The sequence below is a fragment of the Musca autumnalis genome, unplaced genomic scaffold, assembly GCF_047663935.1.
Source record: "Musca autumnalis isolate F117 unplaced genomic scaffold, ASM4766393v1 scaffold_2, whole genome shotgun sequence".
Taxonomy (NCBI): Eukaryota; Metazoa; Arthropoda; class Insecta; order Diptera; family Muscidae; genus Musca; species Musca autumnalis.
Window position 1 is genome coordinate 76,753,228 of NW_027411755.1, and position 20,676 is coordinate 76,773,903.

Sequence of the window (20,676 nt, forward strand, 5' to 3'; positions counted from 1 at the left end):
ATATTTTATAGCAAATTATTAAAGTTTAGCGCTAAGGAAAAGCGCTATCCCGGAAAAGAGAAAACTGGACATATTTCATTACAAAAACAACAGAAATAAAAGGAAATTTTGCTTATTTTTGAATATTTAGTCGAATATAGTGGAAATAATGTGCAAAAGTCACGAAAATATAGAAATAAAAGATTTCGTGAAACACATAAGCCAGCCAAAACCAAGAAATGGGAGGGAAGGTAGAGGAATCTCCTGAAAAATTACGGCTAAACCGCCCTTAATTTTCTTGAAATTGGTCAATGAGACCTAAATGACTTTCAAGAGATAGAAAATATGCAGTTACATCCCAAAAAATCGTAAGGTTAAAGCCTTTCTTGGCCTTGTAACACATCACAAACCATCGGCTGTTTTACGTAAAAATCTAGTTCAAGTTTCGCCTTGATGTACCTTCAAAACTTGATGTGCATCAGCAACTTGGTGAAAAGGAGTGTATAAACCCACAAAATTTGCGTAAAGTTATAAACATAAAATATATTTTTGGTTTCTAAATATTGTATACGAATAAGTTATTAAATTAATGTTCAACATATTTAAATATTTTACGTTTGAATAATATAGGTTGCACCATCTTGGGACATCACGATTTCCTGCGTGACTGCTTCCAATACTCTTTGTTGTAGCCGCATTAAATCTATAGGTGGTAAATTCGCCTCTTCCACCTGAAGTGCTATGGAATTGAAGAATATTTGTGTGGCTGATGGCGGAGTAAAATGCTGCTTAGCACATTGCAATAGTGATGACATCTCCTGAGCAGCTTCACTAATTATTGTGTCTTTATCAAGACGTCGCTTTTTTGGTTGCTCCTCAGCATTTGTGGTATTTGCATTATTGTTAGATACATCGAATTTCTTTAGATATTCGTTCAGGTTAAAATTTTCCACTTCAAAATCAGGTTCATTGGAAACAATGACATCCTCTTCAACTATATCCGCTTCATCGTGTAAAAATTCTTCCTGTAACTGTTCTTCTAAATCTAATTGTAATTCTTCATCATCTTCCAATCTCATATCCGTTGACTCTGTATTACTAGAAATGTACATTAATATTAATGCGGATTTATTTGGGAGGAACACTTCTCTACTCACTCTGGATATTGGCCTTTTAAAAAACTTAGAGGTTCATTATATTTCCAAGATTTTGTGGGTGCATCATCATCTTCACCCTCCTTTCGTAGCAATCTACGTCTGTAAGTATCACGCAAGCTTTTCCATTTCAGTCGCACAAAATTAGCTGAAGATTCAATAGTTTTTTATTTCTATTGTTTATTATTTACGTTGTTACTTACGGTCTCTGCGTAAAGCCTTTGCAATTTCATTCCATTTACGTATTTTTTCTTCTCGATATTGAAGACTACGATATTTTCGATCGTACAAAACTGGATTTTGTTTAACATATTCAATAAGTTGAAATTCCATTTTGAAAATAGCAAAACAAATTATTTCTATTTGAAATAGAGTATTTTTGTTTGGTGTTAGGGATTTGTAAATTGACTGTAAAACATGTTTTACACTGGCGGACAGGGATTCGTAGAAAAGAAATACGACATGTTTACATTAAGTCTGTACGATAACTTCGCAAGTAAAAAGTACTTGCAAGTACTCAGCAAGTTCTCAGTAACTTATTTTACTCTCTCGAAGCTAAAACTTTGCAGAATGTTATCGAACAACAATTTGCAAAAACTTGTAAGAAGTCAGCCGATTTGACAAACAAGAAGTTTGGCGGATAAGATTTAATTTAACAATCGAAGATTGTATACGAAAATTGTTTGATTATCCATTGCCACAAAAATAATTCTCTTTCCATATCATAAATTAACGGCTGGCCGTCCACATAGTGTTCCTCCTACTCCATGGATGCGCCGCTTTTTGCTGGGATTTGATACCTTAGAAATAAAACAATCATCACAAAGTACAAAATAAGTCGTTTTCCATAATTTGTTTAGTTATCTCTTTTATTTTTTATCTTGTAATTATTTTAATAACCAAATGTTTATTTATGTTTTTGCCAAGAATTGCAAAGTCCGCCACAAAACATTCGAATTTAAATTTAAATCAGCTGATCAAACTTGCAAATTCTTACAAGGAAAATGTTGCTTGCAAAAACTTGTAAGTTCTCAGTAACAAAAGTCTCCAAAACTCTCCAAAATTCTCTCACAATTCTCTCCAAATTCGCTCTCTTTTACTTTACAAGTTTGTTATCGAACAGCATTTTGTAAAAGTTGTTACAAATTTGTACAAACTTTTGGGTTATCGTACAGACCTAATGATTTTCTTGAAATTATGCAAAAAGTAGTTCACAGAAGTGTAAAGGAGAATAAACAAATGCTTTTATTTTATAAAAAATGTAAAAAAATACATTTTATTTTACCGAAAAATTTTTACGTGTGACTACGGACTTACTTTCTTACACACACATAACCGAAAAGCAGCGAAATTTCTATTTACAGTCGGACCTCGGTTATCCGTCATGGTCGGGACCGAAGGCATTACGGATAATCGATTTTCCCGGATAATGGAGGCAACGCTTTCATGCAGTTTTTGAACATATTTTTGAGTAAAAATGGCATAATATTGTACAATAATACGAAAATCTGCAATTTTTATTGAATTTGTTACGGTAATCTACCAAATTTTAGAAGGATACGTAATATCATCATCATCAGATGCATCTGAATTGACTTTGTCCCATGGTTTTTGTGATACCATAAATACACAAATTGTGTAATACGGGAGAATTTGCAGTTTTCGTTTGTTTACCGTTTGTTTGCTTTATCAAATTAATTGGAAAGTGTGTTTTTACTCCCGGCAATGAAGTTTATAACGAAAAATAGAATAAATGGAAAAAAGTATAATATTTCTTTTCTATCACGGATAATAGAGGTTCCCGGATAATCGAGGTTCAACTGTATTTCAATGGATTTCAGGTTAGGGGTTTTTATTCCGATAATATCGATAGACAAAACTATCTATCGATATTGAATTCTTAAATAACAATCGATATTATCGATAGTGCCATAGATTTTTGCCAGCTCTAGTTCCAATAGTACCTTATTCGGAATAGTTCCTTGGAACTAGTTCGTTACGTCTTCACTAACCTTATAACACGACATGTAAACAAAACAATATTTTTTCGAAGGGGATTGTGGAACACGCGGTAGTAATCCCAAGAAAGTATGTCCAACTTTGATTTGTTAAGTGAACAAGGACTTCGTTTAGACGGTCGTCGGCCACACGAGTTGCGCAGAATCAAATGCAAATTGGGAGTTTTTGAACAACCTGATGGTAGTGCTTATTTAGAGCAAGGCAACACCAAGGTGTTAGCCGCTGTTTATGGACCACACCAGGCACAAAACAAGAAGATGGACATAAATGAAGTAGTCATTAACTGTCAATATAGTATGGCAACATTTTCAACTGCAGAGCGGAAAAAGCGACCACGAGGAGACAGAAAATCTCAGGAAATTACCCTGTACTTGAGACAAGCTTTACGTGCCGCTATAAAAACGGAATTATATCCTAGATCCCAAATTGACGTTTACGTTGAAGTAATGCAAGCTGATGGAGCTAATTATGCTGTGGCTTTAAATGCAGCTACGTTGGCATTGGTAGATGCTGGTATATGTCTCAAGGAATATGTTGTTGCGTGCACCGCATCATTGAGCAAGAACAACATTCCATTGACTGATGTTTCTAATCACGAAGAAATTTCTGGAGGACCAACACTTACAGTTGCCTCGTTGCCAACATCTAATAAAATTGCATTTATGGAAATGACACAACGTTTCCATTTGGACAATTTACCGAAGGTTATCGAACAGGCATTGGCGGGTTGCCGTGAAATACAAGCAATAATGGAAACTGCCGTACGCCAGCATTTAATGCAAATGGGATCTGCTGGTGATTGGAGTAATATAGCTAAATAAAATTAACATATACAAGTTATTCAATTTCCTATCTTTTTTATTTGACTACTTTGTATCAGGCATTTTCCAATTCTCTACCATTTCCGCTAATTTCTTCTTACGACATTCAATTGCCACTTTCTGCATAAGATTGTGTAAATGATCGCCACCTTGAAGATATTCTTTAAGATTATGTACAGTGCCGCCTTGTATACGATGATCCGTGATACGATCTTGGACAAAGTTGTAGGTGCGTATCTTTTCATTTCTATCTAAATTGCCTTGTTGGGCTCTTCGTGTTGCCCTTGTTGAAGCCTCGGCCGATTCCAATTGTATTTGTTCCAATTTTGCTTTAAGCCTTTTGAGAGCAATTTCCCTATTTTTAATTTGTGATCGTTCTGATTGACTTTCCACCGCAATTCCGGAAGGTAAATGTACAATTCGAACTGCTGAATCCGTGGTATTAACATGTTGACCACCAGCACCACTGGCTCTCTTCGTTTCAATCTTCAAGTCTTTCTCTGCAATAACAACATTTATATCGGCTGGCCTTGGTATAACGGCTATTGAAGCCGTACTCGTATGAATTCGTCCAGATTTTTCAGTTGCCGGCACACGTTGAACCCGATGTACTCCAGCTTCATAACATATCGTCTGATAAGCCTGATCATCATTGACTATAACATTGGCGTGTCGCAGACCACCAATATCGGTAACATCTTCAGCTAGCACATCATAATCCCAGCCATTATTATCAAAGTAATTTATGTACATGTCATACAATTCTCTTGCGAACAGCATGGCTTCTTGACCACCTGCTCCAGCATTAACTTCAAAAATCAATGATGGATAATAATCACTGTCGGCAAGAAGTAGCATTTTCGTTAGCAATTCCGATTCCGTTTTTTTCATCAATTCGGCATATACTTGGTTCTCCTCTTCGATTAATTGACGCATATCACCGTCTTTTTCTGCTTCTATTTCTTCCTTTGATGTCATATTGCCTTGTAGAGCTCTATGCTGTTCCAGCATTTTAACAATATCAGATAATTGATTCATACGCTGATATTCCTTTTGACCACCGGATGAGTTAACACGTAAGTCGTAGAATTCTATTCGTAAAGATTCCAGAAGCTGTTGCAGTTTCTCATTTTGAAAATCCAATGTGTTCGGTGAACTGGCTGCGGAGAATTGACGACAATCGGCACTAGATGGAACATTAAATGCAGGTGTCAACTTTAATGCACATGAATTTATTGAACGTGTGTGCCTTAATTTAGAAAATATTTTTAAAATCATTTTTTTCTTTTTTGTTTTGTAATAGGTAAAGCGAGCGAATGGAAGAATATATGGTAAATATATAAACAACCAGGGTCATATGTGCCATTTGGCCAGCTGATTTCACCCGATCTGTCAAATTCATTGCTATTGTGAATTAATTGTGTGAAACCCTAATGGGGTTTCCACTAGAGTTGTATAGTTCATGAACGAACTAGTTCAATTGAACGAGTCATTGAATAGAGCGTATGAAATAGATCAGTCGATATAGTTCATTATAGTTCAATAGTTCACTGAACTATAATCAGTCGGCGACCGTACGATCAAGGAACGAACGATTCACAATCCCATTTGCATAAAGTTACGCCGTCGGCAGTGTTAAGCGATGCCTTCGTAATGTGATGAGTTTGTTTACGTTTTGGATAAATGTACAATGAATAGGTGTTCGAAAGAGAAGATTTCTTTAAAAACACAACCAATTCCACATATTCCCAAAAATACACACACGCACAAAGCTTTTTCGCATTGATAGTTTTTACACACACACAACATAAGATTTTTGCCAGCCACCTAAATAAAAGATGTCTTTTATTAATTAATACCAACTTAATCTTTCTTTGTTAATGGAATAAAAAAAGTAAATGTAATATTTTTGTTCTGGTGTATGGCCTGTTCCCGTACTTTATAAAGTGTTAAAAGTCGTAAAAGTCGTAAACGATTTTCATATAAATTTTGTGTACTTGAACGCAAAATGTGTAAAAGTGGTAAAAATTGTAAAAACTTTTTAGTTCTGGAACAGAGCTGTAGTTAAATTATATTATTCTATTGTTTGTTCCTATTTGGTGTATGTTGTATGTATGCGTTTGATTGAACGATTATGATCCAAATGATTGAACTGGATAGTGAACTATGAACTAGATTACTGAACTAGTTCAGTTAAAAGAGCTGAACTATTGAACTAGATCTTTCAAATGAACTAGATTGTACAACTCTAGTTTCTACACGGTAAGTTTTATACATGTTATGTATAGCAACAGTCACTGCTTTTTCTCCCATATGTAATTCCTTCTGCACGACAAAATTTGGTTTTCTGTTGTTTTCGTCATTTATATTGCGTCTGTTTGCTCTGGGATTGATTTGATCGTTTTTTAACCACCAGCAATAGATGTAATTTGCCCAGCAAAAAGTTTGCATCCACGGAGGCAGTTGAATCACTACAAGTGTACAGTACATTTGCCGTTGGAGTACATATTTTCCTATGAATTCACTTATGAATTTTACAAGAGAGCGCGCAGCTAGGATGCACTCCATTTTGCTTCCACTTCCGTTTTCGATCCAAATCACAAGTTTTGATGTTGTCGTTTGGATTGAATTTAAAGGCACTCTTCGGATTGTGTTTTTAATCAATCCAAAGATGCAATAAAAATGCAAGCCATTGCGAAATATCCCAAAATAAATAAAAGGCATTTATTATTTGTGTAAAACAAGAACTCAAAGAACTTTATTATATTTATTATATAAACACAAATTAAAAAAGTTTCCGTTAAATTCAATCACATTTGAGTTTACTTTCCCCGTTCTCCAATTAATCCAAGTGCATCTGATTTTGCTTCATCATCCAAAAGGTTTTTTATGCTGCCTTCCCATCACTAGTTCAGCTTTCGATACGGACTCCAACTCCGCTCCATTAAAAATTTCCGTCTCGTGAATTACCGCAAAAATGTTCGCAACTTAAGTTTTTATTTCTTTATTTTATAACAAATTCTCCGAAATGTATACACTCTTGTTTGTCTTTTGAAGAAATGTGTAGGGATCAACCAACTGGTTTTTTCTGTAGGGATCTCTACAGCAACTGCTTATAAATGCTCTGTTCCAGAACCTGCAAGAAGCTACGACTTTTTACTACGATAACATTTTTTCCTTTATGTTATCGAAAAAAATAGTAAAAATTAGTAGATTCTTGCATACTGGAACAGACCAAAAATGTATCGAACGCAGTGCATTTTTCATAACTCTGTTGGACTACATCGAAAGATGTTGTGAAATCATAACTCCAATGGCACAACTTCCAATTTTTTTTGCTGGGTTGTATATTTATTGATTTATTCATGGCTGGGGAGCCTATACTATATTTTGTTTTTGCTTAAAAATTTTAAATTACTTAATTTTTTAATTACTTAACCATCCGTTGGACCCCAGAGTCTGGTCAGGGGCTGGATTCTCGTTCTATGAAAATTTGAAATGAAAGATATTTTCTTTATAATTTTTTTCATTTGACATTTATTTCCTTTATAAAAGTTTTCATTTCAAATTTTCATAGAACAAGAATTGAGCCCCAGGCCTTTTTAATTTTATTTTGCATTTTAAACTGGGTTACGATAAAGCTATGAACCTGAGATTCCGGGTAGCTTCATGAAATTTTCTTACCTTTCAAATAAAGGAAACATGAAGTCAACAGGATCACCAGAAAAGATTTCATTTGACGTTTGAGCTATGGAATTGACAGATGAAATCGAGTGGATTTCGTAAATGTAAACTTATCATTACCAACATTATTTGACAAAATGAATACCCTTTTACATATAAAATTTGTCGCATTTCATCCATAAAAAGGTCGCAAAAGCAGGATAAGGGTTTGAAATCAGTGAATTTACCACAACCTAAAAAAATCCCTTGCAACTATGGCAACAATTGTGTCCTAGATAATTATACAGATAACTGGACTAATAGAACCCATTGCTTAGCTTTTTTGCACTTTTTGTGGGGTGGATAGGTCCGAATATAGGAATCTCCATATGAATTATAAGAAAATCCTTAGGATATATGCCTTTATTTACCTCTTGAGTCAAAATGAAATATAAATAGGAGCATAGAGACAAGAAAACTACGAATTTTTTACTTAATAGGCATATGTCCGGTTGACAATAAGTGTGTCTCTTTACTTACTAAATGTTGCTGAAACATTTTTTCAGCAACTTTTACTTTATACAACTGTCAAAATCTGCAACATTAGTAATAATTATTACTAATTATCACGTAAAAAGACACAACTAATATAATTTAAATTTATAGTTTTTCGGCATGTTTTTTGGCAAATAAGGATTATTTATTAAATATCAGGGTCCTTAAAACATATTCTACAACTTTTTATATGAAAACGTTAATCAAGTTTACTAAAAAAATATAAATAATTATATGGGTCTGGCCAGACTCAGGTGTTACGAATGTGACAAACAATATGGGTGTCCAACGAAGGGTTAATAATTGTTTTAAGATTTTTTGTTATGCAGAATATGATTTTGTAGTAGTTTTGCGCATTGCGATGTTCATTGGCTTAAAAGCCTTAATCGCAATAACCCAGCAAAAAAATTTTGGAAGTTTGGAAGAGTGCCTTTAAATTCAATCCAAACGACTACATCAAAAGCTGTGATTTGGATCGAAACCGGAGTGCATCCTAGCTGTGCTGTGGAAGCAAAATAGAGTGCATCCTAGCTGCGCGCTGTCTTGTAAAATTCATAAGTGAATTCATAGGAAAAGATGTACTCCAAGAGCAAATGTACTGTACACCTGTAGTGATTCAAATGCATCCGCGGATGCAAACTTTTGTTGGGAAATGAATAAATAAATATCCCATGGGAAATGTTGTTAAAATGTTGACGTATAATAATTTAATATATTATTATTAAAAAAATCAAATTACAATTACTTTACATCTGTTATGCCTCACCGATCTTATTCGCGATGTTTTTAATGGTTCTGATCTTGGTTTACTTGTTGGTCTTGATTTGTCCAAGGGCTTTGATTCCGTTGATCATGGCCTTCTGCTCCACAAGTTGAGGCATAAGTTTGGTTTTTCTCTTTCTGCCTGTAGGTTGATTTCTTCGTATCTAGTGGGAAGATCCCAGTTTGTGGAGCATAGGAGTGTTCGGTCTGATGTTAGTGATGTTCGGTGTGGTGTCCCGCAGGTCTCGGTGCTTGGGCCCCTGTTGTTTATAATGTTTATTGATGACATTGTGTATTCAATTTCGGGTTCTGGCTGTAGTATTTTTATGTATGCGGATGACATCCATGTTTTCTTCAGGAGTGTAAATCTCTCGAATCTGGAGAATTTAGCAAACTCTGTGCTACAATCCCTATAACTGTGGATCTCCTCTAATGGTTTGGCTATCAACTGGGATTAAACTGAAGCTGTTGTTTTTAATGCGCCTGTTAATACTGTAATTCCTAATACCTGTGTGAGTTCTTCTCTTGTTAATGTTGTTGGTAAAATTCGGTACTTGGGTGTAATCATCGATTCCAATCTTAGTTTTGTAACGCATATTGATGTTCTGTTGTCTCGTGTTCGCTTTCAGCTTAGGAGGCTTTATAGTCTCCAAGCATATTTACCCCTTAATGTTAGGCGGAAAGTTGCTATGTCGTTGTTGATGTCTCATGTAAACTACTGTTTGGAGGTTGCTTCTGGAGCTAATTCTTGTCAAATGCGTGTTCGTAAGATTGCTAATTCTATTGTACGTTAAGTATTTGGTTTGCGGCGTGGTGACCATGTTTCGCAGTTTGTTGTTAAATTTCTGGGCTTGTCCTTTGACAAGTATGTTGAATATCGCCTTCTTTTATGCCACTATAGGATAATGAAGGACGTCAACTCTCCCCTCTTTAATAAGTTTGTGTTTAGTCGATACATTACGAATCCTCAATTGTCATTTCCTATATTTTCGACGTGGATAGGGGAGCATTCTTTTGTTGTTAGGGTTGCAAGATTTTGGAATCAGTTACCTGTTGACCTAAGTAATTTTGCTTTTAAGAGAAGGTTTGTTTTTAAAAGAAGGTGTTTTGAGCATCTCTCTAATAGATTAATGTAGATTAATGTTTGTTTACTAATCACTAGTTACAGGGTATACATACATATATATGTGATTTTTATGGCTGCGGAGCCATATTTATTAGCCTGTTCCCGTACTTTATAAAGTGGTAAAAGTCGTAAAAGTTGTAAAAGTCGTAAACTATTTTCATATAAATTTTGTGTACGGGAACGCAAAATGTGTAAAAGTGGTAAAAATTGTAAATACTTTTTAGTTCTGGAACAGAGCTTATATTGTTTGGTTTTTTTTTTTTACTTTTTTATGGGTTTGATTCCTGTAGACCTTCTATGTTCACTCTAGTGATTGAGTGAAACCTAGCATTTATTCGTGTAGGGACCTCCCTTGCTAATCTCCCCTCCACTTTTCTTAACAATTGTTAAGTGAAGTGCAGTGGTTAGTGGCTATGATTTGGGAGTCTATTTATATTTGTATTTCCATGAATTCCGTTGATAGTCATTAATAATAGTATGCATAGTATTTATGCATATATTTTTATTAATGTAAAACAAAAATCCTTTGCAATTCCATTTGAAAAAAAAAAATTAAAAAAAAAATTTGCGAGCACATCTACAACTTTTGACATAGAGGTTAAGAAAAAATTCTGGTTTTAAATCTGTTCGCGTTCACAAAATTGGACGAGGCCCGCAAAAGTTTTAGCGGTTTTTATTCTCATATAAAGAAAAATATTAAAAAATGTATGCATAAATCGTTAACAGCATTCCAAATCTGTTCGTAGTTGTTTAAATACCCAGCAAAAAAGTTTGGAAGTAGTGCAATGCAGAGTTATGATTTCAATACATCTTTCGATGCAGTCCACACGGAGTTAAGAAAAATGCACTCCGCTCGATACATTTTAGAAGCACTCGCTTATAGATCCTTAGCCAAGCAAGCCAATTTTTGATCCCTACAGTCGCAGTCTTTTTTCTGAATACAAGAAAGAGTGTCTAAAATTATAAGAATTTGTTTAAAAAAAAGAAATACAAACTAAAGATACGAACATTGCTGTAATTCACGAGACGCAAATTATTTTTGAAGTGGAGTTAGAGTTTTTTTTGGAAATCTGAACTGGAGTTGGAGGAAAAATGAAAAACCATTTGGATGATGAAGCAATATCAGTTGCGGTGTCACAAAATGCCGTATTAGTGTAATAAAGTCAATATTCTTGTTTACACGAATAAGCAATGTATTTTATTTAGTTTGGGATTTTTGCAATGGCTTGCATTTTATAGCATATCTAGACTGCATTTAAATTCAATCCACTACATCAAAGGCTGTGATTTGGATCGAAAATGGAGTGCATGCTATCTGTGTGCCGTGGAAGCAAAATGGAGTGCATCCTAGCTGCGCGCGCTCTTAAAATTCATAGGTGAATTCATAGGAAAAGATGTACTCCAGCGGCAATTGTTCTAGTAATTTAACTGCATCCGCGGATGCAAACTTTTTGCTGTGTAATTATTAAATTTATTATTATTTTAGCGGAAAATCAACAAATAATAAAAAAAAATTTAAGTAAATTCAAATTATCCTGTCCCAGAGTCCGTACAAACCCTTAAAAAATAAATTAAAAAATATTTGCGGAATCTAGACAATGCGTAGAAAAATATGATACCAAATTTCTGGAGATTGGGTACATAAATTGCATATTACAGCAACCATGGTTTAATAAGAAAGGTTAGCCAAAGCTTTATGTCAATTTAAATTTTTTCATTCGAGTATGCCTTAAACTTCAAAACAATATAAACAAACTGTGTATGTGTGTGTGGTGTTTGAATATTATGCCAAACAATTTTAAAAACAATCGAATTCAATGATTTTTAAAATTGTTTTTAGACCATTTGTATGGAAGAAATTGGTGAGATTTGCATTGAAACAATCAGTTTATCATATTCACAACTCGATTATGTGGAGAAAACTTAACTCTTCATTCATTTTTTCATACATTGTAAACAAACCCACTTGCTGCTTTTATTTTGAAGTTTTAGGAATTCAAGAAAAACAAGGGTTCTATAGATTTTTTCATTTAAATCTACCTCTTTACTTATACCATGACAGCAACAACAACTTATTAAAACTTAAGGCCTGCGTACATAAGCTGCCTTGCCTGCTTACCTTGCTTACTTCTGATAAAAGAATAAAAAAGAAAAGGGCAACCCAGTTCGAAATTTCCTCGGCCTTCTTTATTCTTTTATTTTTATTATGTCAAAATTGAAGCAGGAAAGCAAGACAATCAGGCAGAGCAGCTTATGTACGCAGGCCTTTATATTGTTGCAAATATATTTTTGGTTTGATTCGAAAAATTAGAAAAAAAATATTTTGGAGTTCTCCAACTATTTCGCTAAAATCATCAAGAAATATAATTTACCATCGTGATTACTTACTTGCTTACTTTGATAACTTATAAGGATAGGAAATTAAGATTAACATTGAAATTACAATCATTCAAAAAATGTGGAAATTAAAAAGCCTATTATTAGAGATTTCTTAAAATCAGTTGATGCGCATCCGTTTTTGGATACAGCGAATCAATATCTTTCAATATTTATGCATATTTCGATGTTTCTCTCAGCGGCCATTGTGTGCCGTCAGTTACATCTCACAATGCCAAAAACCTTAAAGTGGGCAAAAATCGCGCAATTTGCATACGATTTTGATGCGCATCCGGTTTCAGTAGCAGCCATCAAAAATAAGTCTATATACACATATTTCAAATAGATTCTTCAAGAACCGCGGATGTGAATACACATTCTATTTTTGGTAAAAAACCGATATTACTCGCGAATCTCTGTAATTTATGACTCGCGTTTTCGCACATATTATAATCGCGTATAAAGGATTCCATTTATGTAAACAATTTTAAAGAAAATCGCGGTTTAATACGCCGATTTGTCAAAATACATTTTTGCCGATTTTCGTATTTCCAAGGTACAGTGACACAGAAAAGTATACATACACCCTACAAAAATGCAGTTTTGGATAAATCGTTGGGTTTTTTACAGCAACAACTGCACTGTGTGGCTCCTTGGTGTCAAAATAACCATAATTACACAAATTTATTTTAATCTAATACGTGTATTTAATACAATTAAAGAAATTCAATTTTTACAACACAGAAAAGTATACATACACCCCAAGGAAATACGAGTATTATCGTAAAATTTATGGAATTAGTACCAAAATTTATACATTTTTTAGTTTTTGCGAATGTCTTTGGGCGTCTGAGATATATTTTAGAGAAAAGAAAATAATTTTTGGGTGTCAAATGCCGTTCTTTAGGGTCAAATTGTTTGTATACCTCGTTAAAGCTGACCCTTGCTTAATTTTTTGCGTTTTTAGGTATTGTACTTTATAAAAAAGCACAAAATTCGTATCAGATGGCAAATTTTGGGACCCTAAAAAGCTTTGAAGTTGTTTTTGTGCATAATATACCTTCCTTAACGTCGGTAAATGCACGTTTTCCCTCAGATTTCTCAGGAAGTGAATAGATTCCGCGGAAATCTTGGTGCAAATTACATATAAATGGCCTTGAATTGCCTTGTAATATTGTCGGATACAATCCTTGGGCATCAATTAACTCAGAAATGTACAATTATACGAAACGTTTCGCGCCTATTGTAACGGTAATGATCATAATACGAAAACCACGTTGTTCACAGTACAAATTTCATGCTTTTTTGGTAGTGCTTATATTTTGTTGCTTTAAAAGCTTTGTGAACAGGTTTGTAACAAAATATGTCACATTTCTGATTCAATTAATGCCCAAGGATTGTATCAGACCATAGTACAGGGCAATTCAATGCATATTGTATGTAATTTGCGCCAGGAATTCCGCGGAAAATATTAACTTCCTGAGAAATTTGAGGAAAAACGTGCATTAACCGACGTCCGGGAAGAAATATTTTGCTCAATAAGAACTCCAAAGCTTTCTTGGGTCTCAAGATTTGCAATATGAAACTAATTTTGTGCTTTTTTTAAAGTACAATACCTAAAAACGCAGAGAGTTAAGCAAGAGTCAGCTTTAATGTGCTATACAGGAAGTCCGACCTTAAATAACGGCATAAAACCGCCAAAAATGATTTGTTTTCTCTAAAATATATCTGAGACACCCAGATACATTCGCCAAAACTAAAAAATATATAAATTTTGCTACTAATTCCATAAATTTTACGATAATACTCGTATTTTCTTGGGGTGTATGTACACTTTTCTGTGTTGTGAAAATTCAATTTCTTTAATTGTATTAAATATACGTATTAGATTAAAATAAATTTGTGTAATTATGGTTATTTTGTCATCAAGGGCCTAAACAGCATTTTTGTAGGGTGTATGTATACTTTTCTGTGTCACTGTATCTATATCCGCGGGTTTAGCGGAAGGATTCGATCGCGGAAGGTCTCAGCAGATCCGTCGCGTAAAAAAACTAAATTCACGCGGGATACAAAAGAAATTGAATGGCATTTGTAAATTTTAAACGCAAAAAATAGGTTTTTTAAAAAAATTCACGCATCAAATATTGGCCTTTAGACTGCAATTACTAGGATGCTGTAAGGAGCAAACTCTTGAGATATGCATTAAACGACGTAAAATCATGAGTTCTATAATCCTATTAAGAGTTTTGAATATTATCTTGTTGCGCGTCCGAATTATTAAAAAAAATCAAAAATCCCCGAAATTCCGGCTTCAAAATGTCAGCATCAATTTTAGGTGGATGCAGTGGATATATCGAAAAATGATACGCTAGTATCATAATGCCCATGAGGTATTCTTTGAGTCTTTCTTTGGGCATATGTCTATAAAATGTAAGGGTACGCCATAAATCGGAAGGGAGCATAAAAAACTTATTGGCTGCAACCCATTTTTACCTATTTTTCTACATTGATGCCAACACAGCTTCCACGTAAATTAATTTTAATGGTCGACCTTATGGGATTTCTCCTAAAACACTTCATTTTAAAGAATTTGAATCATACTATATAGAATATTTTACAGTTCGCGAATTCTGAATGGGTGAAACTCGGATTCATCGATTGTAAAACATTTTTGGTTTTCGCCATATATATTTTTTTATTTTAATTCTTAACTTTTAAGTTCTTGAATGTTGGGATATTGTAGTAAGATAATATAAGTTATTGGCCATGTTGGCTTTTTTATATTACAATTGATGAATGAAGTACAGTACACATTGTCAGTTTTGAATAACGAATTTTTGCAATTATCGATAACTGTCCAACCGTCCAGCAACCACTAAATATTTTGTGGTTGCATGATGAATGACAAAAATGAACGGCCACACTAGCAAGCAACAACAAAGCTGTCATTCAAAACTGACAATATGTGTGTTCGTTTACCCAAAATATGTACAAATTGTTACTGGATGTTGTTCGTTTACTCTACAGTACAATGCAAAAGAGCTTAGCCGATTACAATAAGTTACTGAACTTGTACAAATTTGTACAAATTGTTGAGTAAACGAACACACCTAATGTGTACCCAGCTTAAATGAAATGAAATTACTTACTATTTGCGGCATTGGAAAGTACTCTTCGTCGAGTCCCATATTTCATAGGTTGTAGTAATAATGGTGATACAAGTAAAAAAGTTAAGACCCATATCTCGGGAAGTATAGACTTAAGGCCTGCGTACATAAGCTGCCTTGCCTGCTTACCTTGCTTACTTCTGATAAAAGAATAAAAAAGAAAAGGTACATAAGCTGCCTCGCCTGATTGCCTTGCTTTCCTGCTTCATTTCTGACATAATAAAAATAAAAGAATAAAGAAGGCCGAGCAAATTTCGAACTGGGCTGCCCTTTTTATTCCAAAGACATAGAACTGTAAAGACTGGAAAAGATGCATAATGCACAAATGTTTATGAAACAAAGTATATAAACATTTTACCAACAACAGGGGTATGTTAATGATAAAAACCCCATTAAAGCGCAAATCGGCTTATACAAACTGTAGAAAAGCAAAAAGTTGGACTCAGGATTGTATTCTATAGCAGTTTCCAGTTCATTGAATATGAATTTGGCGTTTAAAAACGCCTGAAATGGTTAACTTCTTAACAGAATGTTGTTATGATATCGTAACAACAGAGCGTAGCTCCATCTATTGACAAATGTTAACAATTGAGTTTTCCAATCTTAATGTATTTAAATCTTTGTTTATTCTTTGATCAAAAGCAGGCGAGGTAGCTTATGTACTCAGGCCTTTAGCTCTGGAAAATTAAATATCGTTATAATCAGGGTACCAAGGGCTACATATGGTAACAATTTCAGACCCATCCGAGAGGTGCTTCTAAACGACACTTGTTCCAAATTCTTTATTTGTCACCCAAAGTAGTAGGCAATGCTATTTTTCACTGTATTTTTTATAAATCGTAAAAACACTTTGTACACTTAAATGGAATATTGTTTCGAGGACCAATAGCAAGAGATTTGCACAAGAAACCGTATTATTTGTTGCTATAAACGAACAAGTAAAATAAAAATTTTCAAATTTTGGTTTTTGCAATACATTTAAATGTACATAACCCCATCTTTATTGAGACGAACAAATTTGTTCTCCTTGTAATCCGTTCCGCCACCGAATCCATAATTATTTTTTTTGTTATAAACGATTAGGAAGTTTTAAAAACGCACGTACCGAACAATTTTTTTTAATGTTTTTATTTACAATTTTTTGATATTTCAGCTTCATTCCCGTACTTTTTAATAGCAAAACTCGTAAAAGAGAGAACTGTAAATTTTTTTTCTCACACAAAAGTTTTTTGATATAGTTCGGGAACGGAAAAATGGAAAATACGTCAAAAAAACTGGAACAAATGTCAAAGTCGGCGTACCAGCCACTCAGACGCCGGCAACCATGTTACTATTTTTTACACGCTAAAATCTGTCGAGTAAAAAGTTTTTAAAGAGAGCGCCATTTTTGTTTAAAGAGAAGTGAACATTTTACAACTTTTTTGTGTACGGGAACGGGTTTTCGGGTAAAATGTGTAAAAGTCGTAAAAATTGTAAAAACTTTTTAGTTCTGGTTTAGTTAGTTTACATTGTGCAGCCAGCGCTGCCATATATTCGGTTTATTTTGCGAAAGCGTTGCCATATTTTCAGTTTATTTTGCGAAAGCGTTTGCGTTTGTGATACAGAGTACCAAATTGTACTCTTAACGCATTTAACTTTCGCATCGCATTTGCTTTCGCATGGCAATACAGAGTAACCCGCCAGATCCGAAAAACAGAAACATAACACCCCGTTTATATATAACCGGATTTAACAAAACGACTGGGTTTTAAATGTCAATTCCATTACTTATATTTCAAACAAATCCTCATAAAGAAGGTTAACCCCATGGTAGAATCATTACAAGGTAGGGCATAGCAAACAGCTGATTGCAATTTTTTTCTATTGGTTTGCTTATTCTTTCAAATCAGTATAAACAAATTGTGTATGTATGTGTATGGTTTTGAAAAATATGACAAAATATTTTATACATATTATAATTCAGTCGAAATGAAATTTATTATTACAACATTTTTTATTTTTATTTATTACAACATTGTGATGAAACAAACTTTTGAACATATGCAGAAGCTGACTCTGTAAAGAAAACTTAGCCTCCCATTCATTTTTCGCGTTTTTAGTTAGTGATCCAAAATATCAAATAAACAGTACAACCTGTTGCATATTCAGTTATGGTAATTCTGACAGAATAAGCAAATACACCCAGGCCTTGTTTTTCACAATTTTTTCGAACCTGACCTACCTTTCAAATTATTGTACCATGGTTAACCCTGCAAAAAGCTCTAATATATGGTCTGTTCCTTTACTTCTGAAAATGGTAAAACCGGCAAAAGTAGTAAAAGTTGAAAACTGCTCCCATATGAATTGTATTGTGTCTGAAGTAAAGGAACGCTTTTCGAGTAAAAAGTTGTAAAACTTGAAGATTCTTGAACGTAAAGGAACAGGGCTATAAACAGCATATTACATACGAAATAGAGTTGTACAATCTAGTTCATTTGAAAGATCTAGTTCAATAGCTCAGCTTTAATTTAATTATCCCGTTCAATCATTCGGATCAGAATCGTTCACGGGCTCTTATCATTCGCTTGATGAAAACACACATACACCAAATAGGAACAAACATTAGAATAGTATAATTAAACTACAAAAATATTGCATTTAGATAATTTTATTCCATTCATAAAGAAAGATTAGGTTTGTATTACATTTAGGAAAAGCGTCTTTCTGAAAAAATTGTGGCATAAATTGAATACTCTACCAGCTGGCGAACAAATCTGAAATGTTTACCACAGGTAGATCTTTACGTCCTGATTACAAAAATATAAAGTTTGTTCGGGGGAAGTCCATACTTCCCGAGATATGGGCCTCTTAATGCCCTTGTTAAAGTAAGAAAAAATGTAAATTAAATAAAAATACGTTAAAAAACTTTTTAAGTCAAACGGTTTTATGTTAAACATACATACATTGCAATGTTTAAGATAAATGTAATAAAAACCAAAAAATAATAAAATAGATACAGTCGTGGGAATTATAAACATATGCATAGACTAGACTAAAACAAAACCGTGGGCACGTCAATTGTCTACAAATTATCGACTTAATGTGCGATAGAAGAATCGTTTAATTCGTCGTTAGGCAGTTGGCCCTATTTTTTGCTCATGGAAATTCCAATAGATATACACTCCATGTAAATAAAAGAGATGTTTCAACTAGTTGATCGTTGGACATTTACACTACGGGCTGGCGAGGAATCGTTTCACTGCTCGTAGTTTGTCTTTAATCGACAAAGTACTATTCGCTCACCACTATGAAGCCCTTAAGGCCTGCGTACATAAGCTGCTCTGCCTGATTGCCTTGCTTTGCTGCTTCAATAAAAAATAAAAGAACAAAGAAGGCCGACCCAATTTCCAACTGATGGCAACCCAGTTCGAAATTTCGTCTTTATTCTATTATTTTTATTACGTCAGAAATGAAGCAGGTAAGCAAGGCAATCAGGCAAAGCAGCTTATGTACGCAGGCCTTTAAGGCCTGCGTACATAAGCTGCTCTGCCTGATTGCCTTGCTTTCCTGCTTCAATTTTGACATAATAAAAATAAAAGAATAAAGAAGGTCGAGGAAATTTCGAACTGGGTTGCCCTTTTCTTTTTTATTCTTTTATCAGAAGTAAGCAAGGTAAGCAGGCAAGGCAGCTTATGTACGCAGGCATTAAAACTCGCTTATAATCGAGCTTGCTAGCTTGTTTCCACATTCTAGCCCTACTTATCACAACGATGGACGTTGTCGGTTGAACAACTGCCTAATTATAGTGTAACATTACAAAACAAACATTTTAATCAACGATTGTAGACAATTGACGTGCCCCACGGTTTTATTTTAGTCTAGTCTATGCGTATGTTTATAATTCCCACGACTGTATTTTATTATTTTTGGTTTTTATTACATTTATCTTAAACATTGCAATGTATGTTTAACATAAAACCGTTTAACTTAAAAAGTTTTTTAATCTATTTTTATTTTCTAGTTTTTAGTTCGCATTCTGTTTTATTCATTTAGTGCTTCATTATTGCAAGGGTTCTCGTTAGTTTATTGCAGTCCAACTCCTCTATACGTAGTCCCTGCAAAGATCTTACTCTACTAAGAGCCACGTAGGCTTGACCTTCTTCAAACAGCCTGTATTTTATGTATTGTAGAAGCCCATGATAGTATTAAAGGCAACACACATCTGTGTGTATCGCTCCCGTTGTTTTGTTAACATGTAGTGGGATTCTGTAACTCATTTTTGCTGTTACCGACAAAAATCGGTAAAATTAAATCGCAAAATTATGACTAAAAACATAAAGAAAAGTTGGCATCACTGCTTGTGTCGGTAGAGGCTAGCGACTACTTTTTATTCATCGTTAACTTACCGAAAAATTTCGATAATTATCGAAATTATAAGCATTTTAATTTTACCGACAATTATCGATAACAGCAAAAATGAGTTACAGAATCCCACTACTGGCTTCATATTCTTCAGGCGTTTCTGACGCTATCATCTGTGTGTATCGCTCACGTTGCTTTGTTAACCTGGCTTCATATTCTTCAGGCGTTTCTGACGCCGTCATTTGTGTATATCGCTGACGTTGCTTTTTTAACCTGGCCTTATATTGCTCAGGTGTTTTTGACGCTAATTGTTCCCGTCGTTTCTGTAATCGACTATTTTTTATCACCTTCACTTTCTTTAGCGCGTTTTGCTTTATACTTTTCTTTCGCTTTTTGAAGCCTTCGTTTACGTTGTGTTGCAGTTTCTGTTTTATTTGTGTTTGTATTTTTTATATTTTTTACAATTTTGTTCCCACGAGTAATGGACATTTAAACGGTCGACCCCCCCAGAGGTCCAATAAAAGGGCAAGGCTATGTACAACAAGATGCGCCTGAGTCTTGAGGGGAAAACGCTAACGACATATCATTTTTATCCACCCTAATGCCATACAGTTCTCGGCGCGTTTTAACCTTTCACCTTAACTTGGGTAGTGTACCGCTAACGACGTATCATTTTTAGCCACCCTAACGCCACACAGTCCTCAACACGATAA

The 20,676-nt window shown here is 34.2% G+C and overlaps 3 protein-coding genes across 3 annotated transcripts; 1 reads left to right on the forward strand and 2 right to left on the reverse strand.

Moving 5' to 3' along the window:
- Positions 1-502: 502 nt before the first annotated feature.
- On the reverse strand, positions 503-1,556 carry LOC141394121 (uncharacterized). Its single transcript, XM_073968030.1, has 3 exons — positions 1,337-1,556; positions 1,137-1,281; positions 503-1,077 (listed from the first exon to the last, which is right to left on the reverse strand). Exons 1-3 carry the CDS (start codon positions 1,464-1,466, stop codon positions 591-593), a joined length of 762 nt encoding a protein of 253 aa, XP_073824131.1. The 5' UTR covers positions 1,467-1,556; the 3' UTR covers positions 503-590.
- Positions 1,557-3,134: 1,578 nt separating this feature from the next.
- On the forward strand, positions 3,135-3,997 carry Ski6 (exosome complex component Ski6). The gene has a single exon (XM_073968032.1). The coding sequence runs from the start codon at positions 3,224-3,226 to the stop codon at positions 3,971-3,973; it is 750 nt and encodes a 249-aa protein (XP_073824133.1). The 5' UTR covers positions 3,135-3,223; the 3' UTR covers positions 3,974-3,997.
- On the reverse strand, positions 3,985-5,344 carry mRF1 (mitochondrial translation release factor 1). The gene has a single exon (XM_073968031.1). The coding sequence runs from the start codon at positions 5,249-5,251 to the stop codon at positions 4,019-4,021; it is 1,233 nt and encodes a 410-aa protein (XP_073824132.1). The 5' UTR covers positions 5,252-5,344; the 3' UTR covers positions 3,985-4,018.
- Between the last annotated feature and the right edge of the window lie 15,332 nt (positions 5,345-20,676).